The 21,071-nt window shown below is 46.4% G+C and overlaps 1 protein-coding gene across 1 annotated transcript in view; it reads left to right on the forward strand.

The window, feature by feature from the left end:
* CACNA1B (calcium voltage-gated channel subunit alpha1 B) overlaps positions 1-21,071 on the forward strand; it is a 284,101-nt gene that overhangs the window by 229,347 nt on the left and 33,683 nt on the right. The window contains exons 28-37 of the mRNA XM_065648624.1: positions 1,019-1,156; positions 2,050-2,251; positions 3,752-3,916; positions 4,940-5,050; positions 5,210-5,293; positions 8,990-8,995; positions 14,415-14,531; positions 17,538-17,603; positions 18,266-18,357; positions 20,068-20,218. Coding sequence (XP_065504696.1) covers positions 1,019-1,156; positions 2,050-2,251; positions 3,752-3,916; positions 4,940-5,050; positions 5,210-5,293; positions 8,990-8,995; positions 14,415-14,531; positions 17,538-17,603; positions 18,266-18,357; positions 20,068-20,218 — 1,132 coding nt within the window. The remainder of the gene's footprint in view (positions 1-1,018; positions 1,157-2,049; positions 2,252-3,751; positions 3,917-4,939; positions 5,051-5,209; positions 5,294-8,989; positions 8,996-14,414; positions 14,532-17,537; positions 17,604-18,265; positions 18,358-20,067; positions 20,219-21,071) is intronic.

Raw genomic sequence — 21,071 nt, forward strand, 5'->3', positions numbered from 1 at the left:
CAATTACCCTAGAGGTGAACTTTCCTTTTTGTTGTTTTAATAGCTGCATTGTTCCCAGCTCTCGTCTAGCAAACACTTACTCAAATGCTTAATGATACAGGGGAGAGGCTCCTTTTCCCAGGGAGGGCTAGGTGTGATTGTAAGATAAAGAGTTTTTGAAGGTATGGCGTGATTCATTTTTCTACCTGCTGCCTTGATTCTTAAGGCTCGTATGAATTAGAAAAACATAATGAATAAATAACCAGAAGTGAGTCGGTAGGAAGTTAAAGAGCTCCCAATTAGCTAGAAAAGAGGTCAGTATTTGAATATATTAAAAGCCCTGTCATGCTTTGTCCTTTGCAGCAGGTTGTCAAGGTGTTTTACTCACTGCAATGTGTTTCGTTCTCACTTGCCTTTTGTCTTGGCACCCAAACCGCACCCTCAGCACCAGTCAGGTCCTCCCGTGTCACCCCTCTCCTGCCACCTTGCAAACACAGAACACGTCACTGATGGGACCACTTGCATGCAGCAGCCATGGAGGCTGTCGCTGCAATTCTTTCTTGTAATAAAAGTGATATATTACAGAAAGAAATGCAAAATTATATAAGAACATAGCATGGAGGGAAACTTTCCAGATGCCAGGTCCCTTTGCCCATCAAAGCAGGACCCAGGTAGAAGCTGGATCCCACTCTGAAGTAGGAGCCAGAGACTTTTTCCCCATCAAGCAGTAGAGTTTTCTGTAGGGTCAGATAATTTGAGGGCCAGCCTGCCGTTAACTGCCAGCTTTTTCTAATGGATAAATGTCCTGATTACGATTTCTTTAATTTCTAGACTTCAGGTCCAGTTCCTGTGGCTCAAAATGTCTGAAAAAATGGTCTTTACTTCCATTACAAACCTAGGGGCTGTCTTTTTGTTTCTCTTTAATACATAGTGCTGTCAGATTCTGCTACTGGGGCTTTTCAGTGCTCCTCAGTGAGTCATACGCAATGGCTGATCTGGTTTAGTTGTCTCATTTGTTCTGAATCTCTGTTTTTCCTAGGGGTCAGTACCTCGATTACGAAAAGAATGAGGTGGAGGCGCAGCCCAGGGAATGGAAAAAATACGAGTTCCACTACGACAACGTGCTCTGGGCTCTGCTGACGCTCTTCACCGTCTCCACGGGCGAAGGGTGGCCCACGTGAGTACCCGGGGCTGGCAGGGTCAGCGATCGCGCAGGGAACAGCGGTTTGCACAGCTCTGGGGACACGCGAACAGCAGGTGACCTGTGAAATAAGAATAGTCTTTTATCAGCTGAGCTTTTAGTTTCCCTTGTGTGATTATTGGGTGAATCAGCAGGCAGGGCTCTGCATTTTTCTCAGCGTTCTGAGCTTGCACAGGGATGCTTAGGGAGTTTTCGGTACTTAGTAGCTCACTTGCTGCAGTCTTTTGGACTTGCATGCCTTTCTCAGGTGTAAAACTGATAATGGGAATGCAAGAAAACGTGGGGAAAAAGTATTGTGATATGTGCTGAAAGTATGCTGGGTGTGACAGTCCCAAAATTATATTTACTGTTCAGCACATGGCTTTATTTTGGCACACTTTCCTGCTGGGACACATGGAGTACAATTCACGGTCAGGGTTTCTCCATGGCAGGCCTTCCCCATCCTCCACATTCAGCTATTTCACAAAATAAAGAATAAGATATGCAGCATCAGTCTCCCTTCTCCAGTCGCTCACTGTGTTCCCCTACTCAGAGACCATCAACCCCTTTCTTTTCCCACCTTTACTTCATCCCTGTTGAGCCGAGAAGAGAAGCCAGATCTGACTGTATCCTCTCCCCTCGGCCAGGGGGATCAGTGGATCTGTACGTAGCAAATCTCCATCATTCTGCAGAATGGTGAAAACAAGGGTTTCCCTAAAAATATCCTCAGGGAAGACTTCTTCCCAGCCATAGGGATGGGAATGAGTTTGACCTGAGCATATGCAGAAAACCCTCCATGTGAGTAAAGGCCAGCGAGTGACTATCAGGGTGTCATTGGTGCTTCACACGGATTTCATTGACTTGTCTTCTCTCTTTGCCCTTGATTGCAGCGTGCTGAAGCACTCAGTGGATGCCACCTACGAGGAACAGGGTCCCAGCCCTGGCTACCGAATGGAAATGTCTATCTTTTACGTGGTGTATTTTGTTGTCTTCCCTTTTTTCTTTGTCAACATCTTTGTGGCGTTAATCATCATCACCTTCCAAGAGCAAGGAGATAAAGTGATGTCAGAGTGCAGCCTTGAGAAAAATGAGGTACCCACATCTTCTGAATCCAGAGTTGGGGGCTCAGAGCACCTCGATATGGCTAGAAGCCAAATCCTCAGCCCTTCTGTGCCATGGGGGCTTTAGAGCATTCGGTACCTGAGGGTGTGTGGTGTAGAGACCAAACAAATTATAGACCGTTCCAGCTTTTGCATAAAAACAAAACCGGGGAGAGCCCTTGAAAGCTGCACATTAGTAAACACTGTCCCACATCCCCATGGACTAAACCTCCGCTTCAAAGTGAATATAGACTTGCTTGTTAGCTCAGGCGTGTATGTGTGAAAGGAGACAGATATATTTGGCTTTTTAGAGGCCAGTCATCAGAAATCAAATGGAACTACAATTGCTGCTGCTCCCTGAAGGAATGGTCCTCTCGCCAGGCTGGTCTTGTGCCTGGCTGAGATGATGTGCTCCTGACGGCAGCCAAAAGCACGACCAGGACAAGCATGTATGAGGCTTTTCTTTAATGCCCTAGCAAAAACCCATCATTTTCAGCTCAGGAACCTCCTGAGTTGGACGTGGTTTGTCTTTAGTTAGCAACATCTATGTATCTTCCTTCACGAATGTACCCGGTTTCCTCCTGAACTCATGCAGATTTTTAGCATCTGCAATATCCTTCCTCTGCGGTCCCACAGCCTCAGTGACCTATTGTGCAAAGAACCATCTCTTTTCATTTATTTTGAAACTGGAACCTGATTTTTGATGAAAATAGGTGACTTCTTAATCAGTTCTTAATTAGTGCATTGTTTGTCTATATGAATAAAAAGTCCAAAATAAAGCAGAATATTTAGAAATGCTTTATCCACATTATTTTTCAATAGAGCAGGAAATACTTTTGCACTAATTTAAGACTTTGAATCTTTATCTAAATCCAAGATGAGAAAACGCTTCAAAATCAAAACTTCGTGTGGGTAGAAACCAATTTTTAATGCAATTTTATTCTCATAATGGTGTGAACAGAAATAGCCAACTAAAGGAGTCTTTGAGAGTTCACCTAGTGATATTTATTGGATAATTTGTTGGTTGAGTTCAGTTCACATTTTATGAAATGTTATTAGCTGGACAAGTTTGGCTGTGTGTGAGAGCATACCTGGGTTTCACAATACTTTATTTTAAACGTAGATAACATCTTTACCAGTCCTCCAGTTTCTACAATTACGTAGCAGGAGGAATTGGCAGAGAGTTTTCCGAGTGTGGATTCTCCCTACGTGGGAAGGAATGGGGCTGGGATGGAAGGCTGTCTCCTAGGATTACAGGGGCCATAGGGGTGTTGCAGGGTTTAAAATTTCAGTGAATGCCCAAAAGTGATTATAATTCGGGGATCCTATGCTGCATTTTACAGGGGGAGTCAGTGCTCGCATCGTGTGTGAGAAACTCTTAAAAAACCATCCTCCACTACCAATTCTTCGCTTGTTCTCCCAACGATGTCCTGCGTGGTAGAGACTGCCAGCCCTTTTTTTGTGTTCTTTTCATCCCATTTTTGTTTTGTAGAGGGCCTGCATAGACTTCGCCATAAGTGCCAAGCCGCTGACCCGCTACATGCCTCAGAACAAGCAATCTTTTCAGTACAAGATGTGGAAATTCGTGGTGTCCCCTCCCTTTGAGTATTTTATCATGGTCATGATTGCACTCAATACCATTGTCCTAATGATGAAGGTTAGTGGGATGTTACTGAATCTTTGCAATTTTGGGCTAGTGAATGTGGTGTCTGCTGGAAACACTTTGTACACTTGCCTCTTCTCATCTGCCTGATGTTTTTAAGACGCCTTGTGGGATTCCTTTGGTCTCCAAAGGGAGGTGGTTTAGTTGTGATTTTTACAGTGAGTTGTGGTTTTTACACTGAGGGTGGTGAGAGCCTGGCCCAGGTTCCCAGAGAGGTGGTGGCTGAACCATCCCTGGAGACATCCCAGGCCAGGCTGGACGGGGCTCTGAGCAACCTGAGCTGGTGCAGATGTCCCTGCTCATGGCAGGGGGGCACTGGGGGAGCTGGGGAGGGCCCTTCAACCAAACTGTTCTATAATTCTGTGTGGTGAGATACTGTAAATGGAATTCCCCTGCACAAGGCTGGTTTGGCTCTCAGCCTGTTCAGTGTGTGGCCAGTGGGATGGGAACTGGGCTTTGCAGGTCTGGAGCTCCTGGCTCGACCTGGGATTCCTGCCAAAGAGCAGGGTCACTTCTTGGGGATGCTCAAAATCCAGCCATCCCAAGGGAATTACTCACATTTGTGGCAGTGTCAAGCTGCTGGGACATGATACACAGTGTTTAGGAGAAGGAGACGCAGGTGGCTGCTTATTGTGGATGATCTCCCCTCCTGACTCCAGCCTCGAGTATCTTCATAGTCAAGTGGTCACCATGTTTTTAGGGTCTATGGGTATGAAACACAGGTTTCAAAAATGTCTTTCCTCCCGCCTGGTGCATGTTGTGCTTGCACAGGGAGATGTATCCCAGCAATTCTCCCCATCCTGGGGTTATCCCAGCAGCACCATTAAGACAGCATGTAGGCAATGGTGCACTTCTGGAGTGGCATGAATAACTGTGGTGTAACCCCAAGTCTTGCTTAAAGTGAGCACCAAATCTGGACTAAAGTGGGCGGGAGTCTTGCAGTCAGGCAAGTCAGCTGGGAAGGTTTTATTCTGTAAGTGATCTTCCAGTAACAGCCTTTCTTCCATCCTGGTTTAGTTCTATGATGCTCCAGAAGCGTATGAAGAAATGTTGAAATGCCTGAATATTGTGTTCACATCCATGTTCTCAATGGAGTGTGTGCTGAAGATCATTGCCTTTGGTGTGCTGGTATGTGCCCTCCTTGTTCACTTTCAGCTGTTTTCTCTCTACATTAAATGCTTATATTTCATGACATGCATTTAAAAAGAAGCAAACAAAAAGAACCTGTCTTGCAAAAAGAAAATAACCCCATAATACCTCTATCCCCCTTGTGTTTTCATTTGACAGAATTATTTCCGAGATGCCTGGAATGTCTTTGATTTTGTAACAGTGTTGGGAAGTATTACTGATATTTTAGTAACAGAGATCGCGGTAAGTACAGTTTACTCAATTTCCTTCATTTACTGATAAAGTTGTATCCTGTCAAGATGTTACATCTTCTTTCTACCAGCCTTATTCCCTAGAGCTGCCTCTGGGACTCATGTGATGATGTCTGGGGTGACCTGACAGCCTGGTTCCATCTCCTGCTCTTTCCATGGAGATGAGCAGGGCTGTCTGCCCCAAAAACTGTCCTGCAAAGAGCTGTGATGAGAACGACGGTGTGAGTGACTCTGCCAGGAAACAGTCTCTCTTTCTCATTCAGCAAAAGACTCTAACCCCGAGCTGGTTTTGCCTGTTAATGGAAAAATCCTGTTATATTTAATAGAGGGAAAAGTTCAAAAGGGTTCTGTCATAGACCGGTGTTTTGTAGTGTGAGGTGCTTTGCAGGTCACACACACAGGTCTGTGCCGTGGGGCTCCCAACCAAGATTGGGCACGGGGCAGAGTGAAGGGGAGAGATGATGGAAACCTAGAAATGGCCAGAAACTCATCAGCCTGTGCGGTCCGGGTTGGGTGAACACGGTGCTTTTCTGCTAGGTGCACAAAAGCTTTGCAGGGCTATTATTACAACAAACAAACGAAGAACTTTGGAAGGACTGCTCTCTCCCTGCTGATGAGTCCTGTAGATTACATGAAGTGTACAAACTTGCCATTAAATTGTACAGGCTTTTTCCATAAGGGCAGCAAATGTCTGACTCAAACCTTGACAGCCTGCTATTATCCAATTCATAAAGTGTTCCTCTCTTCTCCCAATGCATGTTTTAGCTGATGATGCTTTGTCTGTATGTGATGAATTTGAACTTTACCATAATTTTTGTTTTTCCTCAGTCCCTGGGATTTGCTTATAGATTTGTTTTACGTGTGCTAAGAACTGTGCCCTCCGAACTTCTTTACAGGACATTGAGCTGGTGGTGAAGACCATATTGCTGTTTCTAACAAAATACTTTATTACTTAACCTCCTTGGTACAAAAAAAGCACAGAAAAACAAAAGTAAGAATGATATCCATTTAACAGTTGGTGAATCCTATCTTGTAGACTTTGGATTACCTTTAGTTTTTAATGTGTGTCTTACAGCAAGGGTAAAGTCACTCAGATCAAACACAAGGTCTGACTACCACTTCTCTGGGTGCTTAAGAGATTGATTGCACTGCGGGCAGGTGCTGGATGCCTCCGCTCCATCTGCTGTGGGACACGCTTTCTTGCCAGACTCAGGCACCCAAACCTTTGCCTTGGTTGGAAAATTTGTGAAAACCTTTGCAAGTCAGCCACAAACAGAGCCTGACGCTTCTCTTGCCCCCCTTCTTCAGCCACTTTTACCACGAGGAAGCAGAACGGCCAATTCCCGTGTGGTAGGGGAGCCTGTGGTCTCTCCAAGGCTCGTGTCTTCTCCTTCACAACACTAAGCTTATTCACAGCCTCCTTTGAACAGCTGTTTTGCAGGCAGAGAGCAGCCAGCGCTGTTGCCCGTTCCCTGAGACAGCAGCATGTCCGGGGCTGGATGTGCATATCAGCAGGTTTTTGGAAGCGGCAGCTGTTAGGGGCAGGAGGGTCTGTGTGTAGGCAGAGGGTCCCCACCTCTCTCCTGGTCTTTGGGCTGGAAAGTAAATGTGCTCCCAAACACCCTCGGGAGGCACTGATGCAGTAACCTCGAGGATGCTGGGAGTCACAGCATCGCCCTTCCACTCTGCACTAATTTCTACGGTTTCCAGCATCAAAGACAGCAGCAATTTGGGGATGCCTTTGAAGAGGAGTATGAATTAGCTCTAAAAACAGTCAGTAAACTCCAATAAGGTTGAGCTATACACCTTTCCATTATCCTCCCAGATGGTAATTGAGAGGCTTTTGGTTTATCAGTAACTAGATTCCATTAAGTCAAACCTTAGAGAGGACTTTCTGATGGAGTTTAACAGCTTCCCCAGCAGTGTGTCCAACACAAAGCTGCTCACAAACACACCTTTAATGTAAAAGCCAAGTGTCCCCCAGCACCGCTCCAGGCCTTGCCCTGTGTCTCAGCCCAGAGACCTGTTTCAAGGGTCACCCATGAGAGTGGGGAGGCACCGGCACAGGCTGCCCAGAGAAGCTGTGGATGTCCCATCCCTGGAAGTGTTCAAGTTCAGTTTGGACGGGGCTTTGGGCAACCTGACGTGATGGATGGTGCCCCTGCTCATGGCAGGGGTTTGGAGCTAGATGATCTTTAAGGTCCCTTCCAACCCAAACCATTCTATGATCTATGCTTCTATGATTTGAGCTCTGCTCTCTTTAAATCTTCCCCGTGTGCTGTCTCCCATAGAGAGTGCCCAGATGTACCCCCTACCTTCTTGTTAGACTTGTTTTTTCAAACCTTCTTTCATACAGCTCCTCTCTGATCTCTCCCCAGCCTGTGCTGGATGAACATCCATTCTGCACAAAACGCCGTAGCTGATACTCACTTAACCCCATTTCAGCTTTCTGGCTCGGTGCACGACCGGGGTGCAGCAGCTTGGTACGGAGCTGAGAATTACCAAAGAGAGCAGGTTTTTACTCGTCACCACCCAGAGCTGTGTCCCCAATGGAGGACGTCCTCTTCTCCATTTGCCTTCCCCAGCCCCAGACTCTCCTTGGCCGATGGGCAGTTGTGGGGACACTTGGGTGGCAGTGCCCGTTAGTCCTTCCCTAGGCATCCAGCCCTGTGATTACTCATAATAATAATAATATGCAGTTCCCACAGGTGGGTTTCTCAGGCTGAGAAGCCCAGGTGACAGCCACAAGCTGACCGTGACTGTCATTCCTCGTCTGTCCCCGCAACAGCCACCCGTGAAGCCCCCAGCTCCTTGCGGAGGGGGGATGCTCTTGGGTATGACTTTGAGATCAGGCTTGCAAATAGTTTTCTCCATGAGTGTCTTCCAGCTGTAAATGTTCTCCAAGGTAAATAAACCTGCTCACCTGGGCGGTCTCATCTTGAGAGTCTCGGCTTCCACCAGCCTTGCTGCATTGGTATTTTTAACCCACTTGGAAAGTAAAGATAAAAGGAAAAGAAATGTGTTGGTTAATTGCTTTATTTTAATTTTGTAGTCACGTCATATGTAATTTCCTTTGTGAATGCAGTGGAATATATATATTTTTTTATTTCCTTAGGCAAAAAACACGTATGTCAGTTTTTTACCCTCCCAGCAATGGAAGTAAAACGGTAAAACAGGTGGCATTAAGGACAAGCTGTCCTGGTGGACACAGCCGGCCTGAGGAGGCCGAATGGGTGTATGACAAACTGACATGTATTTCTATGCCTGGAAATATAAAAAAAACCATACTGAGAAGTGTTTGTGAATTGTCTCCCAATTTGCATTACAAAATGAAATGCAAATAACTACTGCACTGTCTGTGTTACCTTTAGGATCTCAGAATCTGTTTTGATTTGAAGCATTTTTAAGTTATAGAATTATCATAAAATAACACTCCCAAAAGCCCAGAAGTTTTTTTCCAGTGAAATTTTCAGAGTTTCCTTTTTTGCTTGTCCTGATTACTCATTTTCTCTTTTGTTTCCTGTTTTGTTCTTTATTTTCCTTATCTACCTGCTGAATCACGCCATCCAATCAACATACAATGCGAAAACCATGTCTCCGTCTGTATGTTGTGCACCTGCTGCTCAAAAAAAAAAAAAAATTTGTAAATAATCTTGCAAATATCCATCCATGAAAACATCACATATAGGACACGGTTGGTTTCATTGAATTTAAACAATTATTTAAATTCTCTGCTTTTATTTTCTCTCGTTTTTCTTTAATTTAATTCGTTTTGATGAGATTTCCGATTGCACTGGTGAAAAAGCCTCACTGCAGCGTGCCTCAAAACTGGCTTCTGTTCTGCATCTTCTTCCCCTTGGCTAATTGGTGACGTGAGGCAAATGCAGTTACCAATAGCCTGTTCTCCGCTGTTTGTTACACCCGACAATGATAAAGGGGAGACTGACACTTGCTTTATTTTGGTGGAAAATTGAATGAGAATAGGAGGGAAGAATCCGTCTGGATGACCTGGAGTAGAGCTTGCTGGGAAACCCTTCGTTTTGTAAGTGGTGCTACCAAATTTGGTTCTTAGAAATTGGTTTTCTTTTATGATTAGATGTGTTGAGCTTTCTGCAAAGGGAAGCCATACATTTAAGAGAACAGCCTTACAGGTGTTCTAAGCCCATGCGTTGCACTGTATTGTAAGGCAAAAAAAAAAAATTAAAGTGATTACAGACTTGCTTCCCTCAAATCAAAAAAGAATTCATAGGAAAGAGTGATTTTTATTCAGCTTCAAAAACTCTTTGTGATACCACCACATAGAAGCATTTTGCCACCACAGTGGACACATAGTCCCTGGATAAAAAAGCAAACATCTCAAGTAAAATGCATAAGCCGTGTTATGAACAGGGGTGAAAAATACTGGGAACCAGATCCCACTGGGAATTTAGTGCTTGATTCCAAAGACACCTTTGGAAATACCGGCCCCTGCCTTTGAAAATCATAAATTAAGCAAAAGAGGATGAATAAAGAAAAATACAGTCTAAAAATATATATATTCTTCCATTCTTGGCTATGGTTAATAACACAAATGAGATGATAAGCTTATAAAAAATACTTGCTTGGCCACCTGACAACAGCTCTTGGAGCTGCATTAACATCTGGACTTTCTGTTGCACAGTTGCTGTCAAGAAACAAATCAGAGCAAATCTTCATGGCAGACCGCAAATAAGCTCCGTGTGTGCTTCACAGAGGGCCACGGGAGGGAATTTTCTGCTAGGAAGCAGCAAAGAAGAAAATGGCAATGTATGACTTAACAGGTTTGCCCAGTGCAATCTGAGAAGGGAATCGTCTGTGCGCTGCTGGCAGAGTTACAGATGTGCGGGAGCTGTTAGGATCATCACGGGATGTCTTGGGAGGTGTCATCACGGGATGTTTTTGGAGACTTCACCTTCTGCCCCCTTGGCCCAGGCAGCACAAATAAGTGCTCTGGCATCAGCTGCACACATGCAAGTATACTGGAAAAAAATGAGCTTCTCTCCGTTTGGCCAAATTTGGGCCTTGGTGCTGTCCGTGTTGCAGGTTAAAGATTCAAATGCTCATCCTGCAGTTTGTTCGGATTGCAGACTCTGTCGTCATGTGTCCAAATCCAGGCTCCTTCTATCACTCGGCATCCAAGCCAGATCTCTGGAGCACCAAGTCGTCCTCGGGAGCTGCAGGCGGCAGGAGCCGACAGTGACTGCAGCAGAAGCACCAAAGCTGAAAGGTAATAGGGGACAAGGAGAGATCTGGGCATCACGCACAAAGAATCATATTTCCAGTGTTCCTGGCTCAGGATGAAAGGACGTGATATGATATTGTGTAATGGCAGAGTCCTCAGGACTCAGTCAAGTGTGGTAAAAATCTTCAACCTCTTAAAATCATCAAGGGTTTTCCTGGGGCTTCAGAGGAAGCGAAGACCCTGTGCAAGATGCAGGAATTCTTCTTCAGTACTGGCAGTGCCGTGGACATTTAAATGGGAACACAATCCTTCCCTCAGTGGCAGCTCCTTAGCAGAACAGGTCAATCCTTGTTGATGCCAGATGAAGAAATCTGCCAAAGCTGCCTGAGTGATCCCATTCTTGGCTTGGTCAGATTCCTCTGCCCACGGCTCTTTGTAATTTTGGGTGAGACCTTCATTTCGAGGACAGAAATCTGAAGTTTCAAGTCTAGGGGTTTGTTACGTTCTGCAACCGGGCTGCAGGAAGAAACGGGTGAGCAGCTCAACTTCTGCCAATTTTTTTGCTTTGTGGCAGCATAACATAATGCTCCTTCACTAAATCCTGCAGAGCACGTCCAGCCATGACATAAAAACCTCATATTCCCACTGTGGATTTAAAAATCCAAACCACTAAATCCACAAACTGTTTGGTTTTTTCGTCACTGGTGTATAGAACAGAGCTCGTTCTGCATCCCTGTGGACTATGTTGGGGAGGAAACCACTCTGCTGCTGAAGATGCTGGAGGAACAGATGCAGGCGATGGCTGCACACCCTATTTTTCATGGCTTTTCTATTTTTCAGTATGGAAAACACCCTAAGAAAGAGTAAAAGAGCAGGCTGCACGTGGCAGGACAAGAATCAGTGCCAGTTGCTTATCCGTGACGTCTGCTCTCCGTTTCTCTCCGGCTTTGCAGTTTGCTCCAGGGATGCATCCGCTCGGCTGAGCTTTGGTCACGCTCCTGTCGTGGGAAGCGGTGGCTGTGCCTGGATGTGCACAGACCCCCAGGGTACCAGAGCCCACTCTTTTAGGAAAATAGTGACAGGCCAGGGGGAAACATTTTTTTCCAACATATTTTCTAGTCCTCGGGTGGATCATAAGATCATAAAGCTCCGGTGAGCACCGGTCAGCCATTAGCATCTGTGCAACAGAAAAGCGAACAACAGCCTGGAATGAAAGACCTTGCTAAGGTGGCGAAGTGGGTGGGAGAGTTGGTGCAAAACACTGTTATACACAAGAAATATCGCAATGTGGAGTTTCCCTTTTAACTGCATGCAGTCCCAATTCCTGCCTGGACGGTGGAGGTGTTGAAGGACAGGTTTTCTACGCGGTGTGCTGAGGGTTACACACGCCAAGGCCTTCCATCCCTCACGAGCGTGTGTAACGTTGCCTCCCTACGAACAGCGCGGAGAACCATCCTTCGAACAGTCTGGGGATGCGGGTGACGGGGGATTTTCCTGGGTTGCGAGTGATTCCCCGCGGAGCTGAGGCTTTCGCTGCGCTTTAGGAAATGGCAATGCATGAGTCAAATGGAGGATTTGGGGCTGGGAGGCAAAAAAAGAAAAGGTTATGGGCTGTTTGTCCCTCCACATCCCAGGGAGTGGGGGGGTTATATATACAACTACACAGTTTCGAGCCCCTGCTTCATGCTGCATTCATACAGACCTTGTATAGAGCCTCATGTAGCGCAGGGTTAGCCTGTGCTCAGCGTGACCTTGCAGTCAGCCCAGACCAAAGCAGCCGTTTAGCATAATGTCAGCTGTGATTAAGAGATTATAGCAAAGTCTGAGCAAAACAATGTTGCTGTTGAACTACAGTAAGGTGGAAAGAGGGAGGTAAGGTGGTTTCACACACGGAGAGATGGACCCTGCCTCTGCATCTGCTCCTTGGATGATCCTTAGGCTTGTGCATGGGAAAGACCTGACTTGAGCCTTGCTCTGAACGTGATAACTTGTCAGACTTGCAGGCCTGATGCCCAAGTGCCATGAACATTATGCATTAGGTCCGATCCAGTTCCCGCTGGTGGGGAAGCTTTCCGTAGATTCAAACGGGCTCTGGGTTAAACCTCTGCCCTGCGCCGAACCCTGTGGAGATGCAGCAGCCTGCACAGCGCGGGGGTTGCAAGGACCAAGGTTGCTGATGGACCCGTTATCCAGCCACGGTCCAGCTCTGCCCTGCAGGTCTTATATATATATATTCATATATTTTTATATATATATATTTATAAAGCACCTATCATCATATTGATAAACATTCTTTGGAACCACTCTGATGGCCCTTACCTGCTAAGGTGAGTTCAGCCGGTGAAGGGAATGTAAGCGATGTGAAAAATAACACAGAAGCTGATGCTAAGAGACAAACGTTGAATTTTTAGCGCCTGTTTTACTGACCTTGAGCAACCCAGGGGAATCCTCGCTTGTGTTTTGCCTGCCAGAGCTGCTTTCTGTTGCTGACTTGAATGAGCTCAGTGTTGTCTGCTCTTTCATTGAACATACCTGTGCTTTTCTCTTTTCTCTTTATTTGAGGATTGAGTCTGATATATGGTCTGTGCCTAACTCTGAGCTGCTTGCGTTTTTAACGTGAGAGAAACCGAGTGCATGCCTGAGACTGATTTCTTGACCTCATTGATGGGATTGGTGGAATGCGATGCTAATGGCCCCAAAACTGAGCTGGCACTTGAATAAATGAATAGATCCAACAAGCCCCCCCCCAAATTCAGCGTGAGCTCTGTAGCTAAATGAGCAAGCAACGTGGGTCACTTCAATATGACTGGGTGTCTTCTGGTAAAACAATAATACGAGGGAAAGACTATTTTTGCTCATCTTTGCCAACGAGAGCTCCTTATGATTATGTTTTCCACTCCACTGATTGATAGTTTCAAGTGGGATGCTGTCTCTCATTAGCTAACTCAGTCAAATAAGTGGCTGTGAACAGAGATTCACAAATAAGTGAATTGGAATCAGTACGGAAAGGGGGGATATTTTTGATCTCCTTAAAATAGGAGGGCAAGAGGGATCTGGCTTTTGCATGTTTTGTTTTGGAAAGAACCCTCTCTAGATTAGCTCATTGGGGCAAGCAACCTCTTTTCCCTGAAGGCAGGAAAAAAATGGGGTGCGGGGTGGGAAAAATCACACAAAACAAATGGAAATCAGAATCTGTCTCCAGCAGTTCTTTGATCCACCTGTGAAGGTACATTTTATACTAATTAAAAAACCCAGCAGGTTCCTAAGGCACCCTCCTGCTGTTGAACGCTCAACCTCCCCAACCGATTTGCTGCCATTGATCCATCTTCCAAACAGTCTTGCTGGTGCCATTTCTCCTTGACAAGCCTGTCCAGTCTCATGGTGTATAAACATTTAAAACCTCCAGGTTAGAAAAACATCCTCATTCTTTCAAGGATGTTTTAATCTTCACTGGACAATGCCGTTCTTTGTTACGGTAGAGGCTGCATACACAGTCCCTTGCAACTGTCTTGGCTTAAGTTCAATGCATCGTAGAAAGCAAGCTGACCAAGACTTCAAAACAACCTTATTCTTTACAAAATCATAATACGGCACCATTACCTCTCCCTGAGTCTTCAGAGGGAGAAAATCTGCCTTACTCAAAGAAAACCAGACCTCCATGGACAGCGTGAAAGGCCCTTTTCCTTTTCTATCGTTGACCCAGTAGCAGAGGGGAGGGCTCTTGTGGAGAGGGATTTTCTCATACTTGCTGCATGTGGAGTGATCTGCACTGACGAATGTTTCTTTTGGAAGGTTTTCTGGTGGCCGATTTGCTGCTTAGATCGTGAAGCTGGTAATTTTAATTTCTTTTTTGCGGGCTGTGGTTTCCAAGCGCGTTAATTGCTGAAGGACACAAACCCTTTACTTTCCGCAGGACAACTTCATCAACCTCAGCTTCCTGCGGCTCTTCAGGGCAGCGAGACTTATCAAGCTCCTTCGCCAGGGTTACACTATCCGCATCTTGCTCTGGACCTTCGTGCAGTCTTTTAAGGTGAGTTTTAGGCAGGTGGGAGGCAGGGGAGAGACGTGGGGAGATGGTAACGCTTAGCACGTCTGTAGCATCATCCGTTGAGTATCAAAGAGCTTCCCCTTGCCAGGGGAACGGCCTTTCTGCACCTCTACAAAGCAATTACAGGAATATGAATTCTGCAGAAGAGCTGACTGGTTTGCACTGAGCATCCCCTGAATGCTGCAGGTGCTGAGCATTTTTGGGAGATGAGGATGAAAGCCGGACAGCTGCTGATGCAGACTCGCGGCAAGTGTGCAATGCTCAGTTTGCCCTTGAAGCTACCACAAAATCCCTACGGCAGAGTCTTGAGACTCAGGTATGAGCATAATGCAACAGGAGTCTGACTAATTAAGTGCCTTAATGCCTATTTGCCTGCAGTGAGCGCAAGGTTAAGTTGCTTTCACCAAGCTTCAGTCTTGGTAGAATCTGACAGAGGCAAAACCCAAACTGTTGCGTTTTGGTAATGTAAGTTGTGAAGCTGTATAACACAGGGCTGTGTTTTTATGATGTAGAGGATTACAAAAATGAGCTTTTGTTCTGAAGCTGAGGCTCTTGTTTGCGTGGTTTCCTTTTCCCTCCCATTAAGCCTCAGCATGTCGTGGCAGCTGGTACGTTGTGATGCAGGGGTGACTGGCCACGGCAGCTGGATATGGCATTTCTGAACTACAGGACGCTCAAACAACCGCCTTACAGAAGCTCCGTTCTCAACCTGTGCTTGGCTTTGAATTACCTGCTTTCCAGATCTAAATAAGAGCCCGCATTCCCCAAAGCTGGTTATTTTTAACCGTTCTCATTTGGTTTGCAGCCCATTTCTACAGCTTGTTGTGTTTTAACTCTGGTTCTGGGGCATACATTCTGCAAAGAAGAGGTCGTTTAATCTGAAATCAGGATTTGTAGCAATGATACTGAGTTCTAGCACACCAGTATTTATGGTCTGTGCAGCTGCAGGGTGCAGATCCCCAGTCCCGTCACACATGGACCATCTCCTAGAAAAGCACTTGATGCCCCTGGCTCCTGAGTTGTTGCAGGAATTTCAGAGAAATATAAGTAGAGAAGTGATGTGGAAAGCAAAGCACAAGGAGGCCAGGGAGCATCTGAAGGTGGATCTGTTCACTAGCTCACAGCTGCAGCTACCAAACTTCGTCTCCCACTTGCTGGCACGATGTCACATCCCCGAGCACGTGGTGGGTGGCTCAGGGAGCCTGGGCACCTCTGCTTTCGCACAGGGTCTCGTCTTGTGGGCAGAGCTCTGAGGTCTGCAGGTGGTGATTGATGTCCTGGGTGCTGTTGTGAGCTCAGGGGAGCTTGTCTGCAGGTTGGTGCAACATGAGGGTATTTTGCATGGTGCTTTCTGGAAGGCGTTATGGTGGCGATTGGTATTTAACGACGCAGAGGGCAGTGGGATGCAGAGCACCTGGTTTCCTTTGCTTTAGCTGCTCTTTGAAACACATCGTGGCATGAGTCAAAGCAACGCAGAGAGGTTATTTTAGGTGATAAAACTGTGGGGTGTAGTGTGCTCTCTCTGGAAATGGAAAAGAGTTTTTAAGATGAAAAAAGGCATTTCTCTCCTGCGGCCAGAGTGAGATGCTGGTGGCTCTGCCCACGCCAGACTGGGAGCACTGGCCAGCCCCGTGCTGGCTGTGAGATAACCGAGAGGGAGAACTGGTTTCAGCAGAGTGTGAACATGGCTATTGCTCTGCACCAGAGTTGGTTGAGGGGGAAATTTCTATTAGACCTTTTAGACTATAGAGGCAAAACCTTTTTGGAGGGTGGAGATGGGTACACAGCAAATTGCTTGTTTCCACGAGTGATGTGGAGAAGAACCGCAGGCATCCGTGCTGTGATTCCATGGACGGGGATGGGGAGAGTGGTGTATTCCACTGTACATTCCTCTGGGAGACACCAGACATCCAACCTCTGTGTTGTGCTTTCACCCGACCATCGAGCAGCTAATGGAGAAGGTCTGGGATTTGTTAGGTGGAGTTTTCCTTAAGGGTGGCTTGTTGCTGCTGCTCTCACTTTGTAATCCATGAGGAATCCTGCAGCCAGGAGACCCTCTACCGGAGGCTGAGACACGGGGTCTGCGGGTATAAGATGTTCCCACTCAGGAGTGTGTCCTTGAACTGGGTAGTTTTGGCAGGATCTTGAGAAAAGGGCTCGGCTGAAGCCCTTTTCAGTACAATCCCGACCTTTTCCAAAGTCTGTGTGCAGAGAGCTGCCCATGAACCGGAGCCGGGACCGTTCCTGGGCTGCACGAGGAGCTGCTTGGTCACCTTCCCCCTGCCCCTGAGCTCTCGGTCCTTGTCCCTTGCGCAAAGGCGTCCAGCAGAACCCACATCAGCCTTTGCCCTTTGTTTCCTCCTGGGCTCCCCATGGGCCGCATAACCCCCCTCCCACCCTGAGCATCGCCCAGTCTAGCCCTAGAAACAGACTTCTCATTTTTTTCAGCTATTTACTAATTAAGAGACATTAATTACCCATTCATTTAACTTGACTGGAAAGTGGTTATTACTCCCAGCTTGGGTGTCATAATTACATTTTAGCCTTCACTGATTTCTTGCTAAAACTCTGAATCTTTTTGTCTTCCTGGAATTGCAGTCTGTGCCCGTTTCAGAGCAGGAACTTGGATGAACATTTTTTTCTCATACTAAATTTACAGCAAGGTCATTAAAAATTAATGTTTGTACAATTATGCATAGAAAGTGCCAGTGCCTGCCAGTAGCTCCAGCACTTGCTGCAAAGCTTCTTATTGTGCTTTCCCTGCTTATCTGCCTGCGAGGACGTATAGAAAGCCCAGGCTGTTTTGTGATCAATGAATACCTGGCTCCAGGGGTTTGTCTCCTGAAAGCTGCCGGAATTGTTCATATTCTCTTCCCAGTTCCTTCATCTGAAGGGCAGACACCACAAAGCGGAGTGCTGACCAGGAATTAAATGCTACCAGCTGACATGCATTTGCTGTCGCTAATGCCGCATTCTCCTTTTCCACAGGCCTTGCCTTATGTGTGTCTCCTCATTGCGATGCTCTTCTTCATCTATGCCATTATTGGCATGCAGGTAAAATTTTAGCTTTAATATTGACAATAAGTCGCCTGGTTTTCTCCTGCTGGTTCAGGGTGCAAATGAGTTCTTGCCTGCACAGCAGGATCAACACCTGACTTAGGACAAGGCAAAAGTCCCATGTCAGGTAAATCGGAAGTGCAAAAATGCCATTTTTGCTACCCTTATTGCCAGACCTTGTGTCGAATGTGGCCCTGAGCGTACAGATATTTCTGGGGGTACCAAGGGAGAACACGGGCAGGCAAAGTGGCAGAACAGCATCTCTAGGGACAGCGGTGGGCAGCTGTGTCCCCACGGGCAGGGACAAACCTTCTGGGCACAGCACAGCAAGAGGCCGAGAGCAGGGAGCAGCTCAGACCCCGCACCTCTCTGAAATAAATATGAGAGTTTTCTTGGCCTGGGATGGAGCTGAACTGTGGTGTTGGAAAGGGTCTGCATGAAGACGAAGCACGTTAACTGATTCTTTTCTCCATTTGGTCTCTACAACATGTTTTTATCTCCCTCTTCAGCGCAGAAATTATTCTGTCTTTTGAGATCCCTTGAACCAGGAAAAATTATTTTGCTGCCTTTTTTTGTTTCCGACTCGACTTGATCTGCCTTTACTGACAAATTCAACGTGAGGATGCATTTGGCCTGAATCCCTTCTGTTTTCTGTGCAGGTGTTTGGCAACATCGCACTAGATGATGAAACCTCCATTAATCGGCACAATAACTTCCGTACCTTCCTCCAAGCCCTGATGCTTCTGTTCAGGTAAATAGAGAATAAAATACGATAAGACTTGCGTGTGAGCAATAAATAAGTCCTTTTTTCCCCATGTGCCAGTTTAGCTACTGAGATTTAGGGGTGTGAAGTATCACTGAGTGTGACAGATCTGATTCAACACACCAGCATCTCCACAAAGTGACACCCAGTGCTGTGACACCCCATGTCAGCTCAGGTAGAAGCTTAATGTAAAATAGAAGCCCCCTAATTTAACTGATCAATGTGGTTCCGGTTGTGAAGTTTACTTTTTTTTTTTTTTTAAGAAATAATTCCTTTAATTGGTCATTTTTGCATTATGAACAAGTTAATATTTCATACATCAGCACCACCCCTGCTTCAGAGTGAAAGCGTTTCCATCTGGGTTCACTCTGCCTGGAAACAGAATTTTCAAATAACAAGGAAGCATGGAAATGACAAATTTTCGTTTTCAGACCCAGCAAAAATGAAATGCGGGCCCTGCTCCAAATCGGGGCAGCTTGGGGAAGATTTCATGTACCCAGCTGTGTGCCGTGTGGTGTGGAGAGCCAGCGATTAATAACCGCTCTGGCCCCACAAGGCTCGGTTCTGCGGATTATGCAGCGCTTGTAACTGGATATCTTGCCTGGGATTTGTTTTGCATGGTTTCTGTGAAGCCAGACGGAAATGAAATTAGCCCTCTCTAGCTCAGAATAATCACTCGACTCAAAACTCTGAGTTTTAATAAAACCGGATAATTATTCAGTCTGGTGTCCCAGACCTCCTGGTCCCATTCCAGACCCGGGCGGCAGCCGCGGGGGGACGGAGAGGACAGAGGCAGCGGGAGCAGGTTCTGCACAAGGGAACGGGCCTTCTGGACTCATTGGGGGGGATGGAATCTGCCGTATAATTCAGAGTAGCCTGGAGTTTACATTGAGTACCAAGTTTTCCAGAGCGGGGGGAAGGTCTGTGAGACAGCTCTGTGAATAGCCCTGCACAGGTCGTGCTGTTCGTGGGGCTGCCCCTAAAAGCAGCTCTGAGTGTGGTGCAGAAATTACATGACGATAAATCTGAGGTGATGTAGGAAGTCGGAGTGAGGGAATGTGGGGATCCCCTGCCTTCTTGATCCATCTGTTTACGGTGCAGGGGATGATTTGTTTTGAGGACAGACCCTCTGGGACTGCGAAGTTTTTCCTTTTGGCTATATTTCTCCCTGTAGTAGAAATAGAAATTATAGGGGAGGAGGGAAACGATGAAGAAAACCCAGGAGATTGTCGTGAAAACAGGACCCAAGTCACTGTGACCAACCAGACCAACCTGGTGTTTCTGCATCTGCTTGATAAAAGAAGTAAGAGATTGGAGTGGAAAATCCCGGCTTTGTTTCCCTTCGTCTCCCTTGTGTTTGCAGCCAGCACCAGGACAGAAGAGGAAACAATCTAAACTCTGTTTACTCACACTGGCACTTCGCACTTGATGTGTTTAAATCAGTCTGGTTTTATTCTCCGTAAAACCAATGAAGCTCAGCCTACCTGAGCCTGCTCGGGTTTTTTTACATCCCCTGTGACAGGCGGAGACGTTCCTTCTTTATTTTATGTCAGCACTTCAGATCCCTGATGTAAATACAGCCTCTCCACCTGAAGACAACCTTTCTCTTGATTACTGTAGTTAACTGGGCGCAGTGATGACGTGAGGAGGGTGTCTGGGGGGGCTGGCCAAGCTCACCCTCTGCCCTCCCGTCCCCAGGAGCGCCACGGGGGAAGCCTGGCACGAGATCATGCTGTCCTGCCTCAGCAACAGAGCCTGCGACCCGCTCTCTGGCCTCACCAAGAACGAATGCGGCAGCGATTTTGCCTATTTCTACTTCGTGTCGTTCATCTTCCTCTGCTCCTTCCTGGTAAGTCCGTCCCCACCTCTCCCAAAGCGGAGGCACTGGTGTGGTTCGCCCCCTCCCCACCCCCTTGCTTCCTCCTCCTCCTTAATTATGATTTATACGACATTACCAGGCGGCTTCACTGAAAACCGTTTATCGTCCTGGCGATAAAATCCCTTTAATCCCCAAAGAGATCATTTAGTCATTAGTTTAAAGGGAAGGTTTTTATCTTGCTTCCCACAGGGGGGATCTAATATTTGGAATTAAGCATTAATCGGTTTTGTCTTGATTTGTAACACAGTCCTTTGAAGAAGGGCAGTGGGGAGGGCAGGGTGAGAATGGCCAAGTAACGTTTGTTCAGAAGTGCTTGCGGCAAGCAGCTGGGAGCATCACGCTTATTTGATGCCTCGTGTTTTGTTTTGCTTTGTTAAATAAATGCAACGATTATTTTATTCTGCAAGGGTGCCGGGAAAGCTTTAGACATGGAAGTACACAGGGTTGTTGTACTTGATCTGTGCCGTCATACGGGGCTGGGTCTAAGCTTTAATAGGTGCCAGTGTCTTTCTGATCACTTCCATACATAAAAAGCTCTCTGCTCTCGGGGCTTGGTTCACTTCCCCGCATGCCGGGGACAGACGAATGGAAAACCAGCAACAGGGACCCAATTAAACTTCAAGCAGGAAGAGATGAAAGTCCCGGCTTTGAAATGCAGCAAGAAGCAATGTATCAAGCCTACAATTCAGTTCCATGGCTTTGCTTTAAAATATAAGATTTAACGTTTTGTGTAGCCAATTCCTGCTATTATCGGAAACCTTTAACCGGGAAAAAGAGGTACACATGGCCATTTGATGCTGGGTATAGATAGACCAAGTTCAGT

Source organism: Caloenas nicobarica, chromosome 19, assembly GCF_036013445.1.
Source record: "Caloenas nicobarica isolate bCalNic1 chromosome 19, bCalNic1.hap1, whole genome shotgun sequence".
NCBI classification, from domain to species: Eukaryota; Metazoa; Chordata; class Aves; order Columbiformes; family Columbidae; genus Caloenas; species Caloenas nicobarica.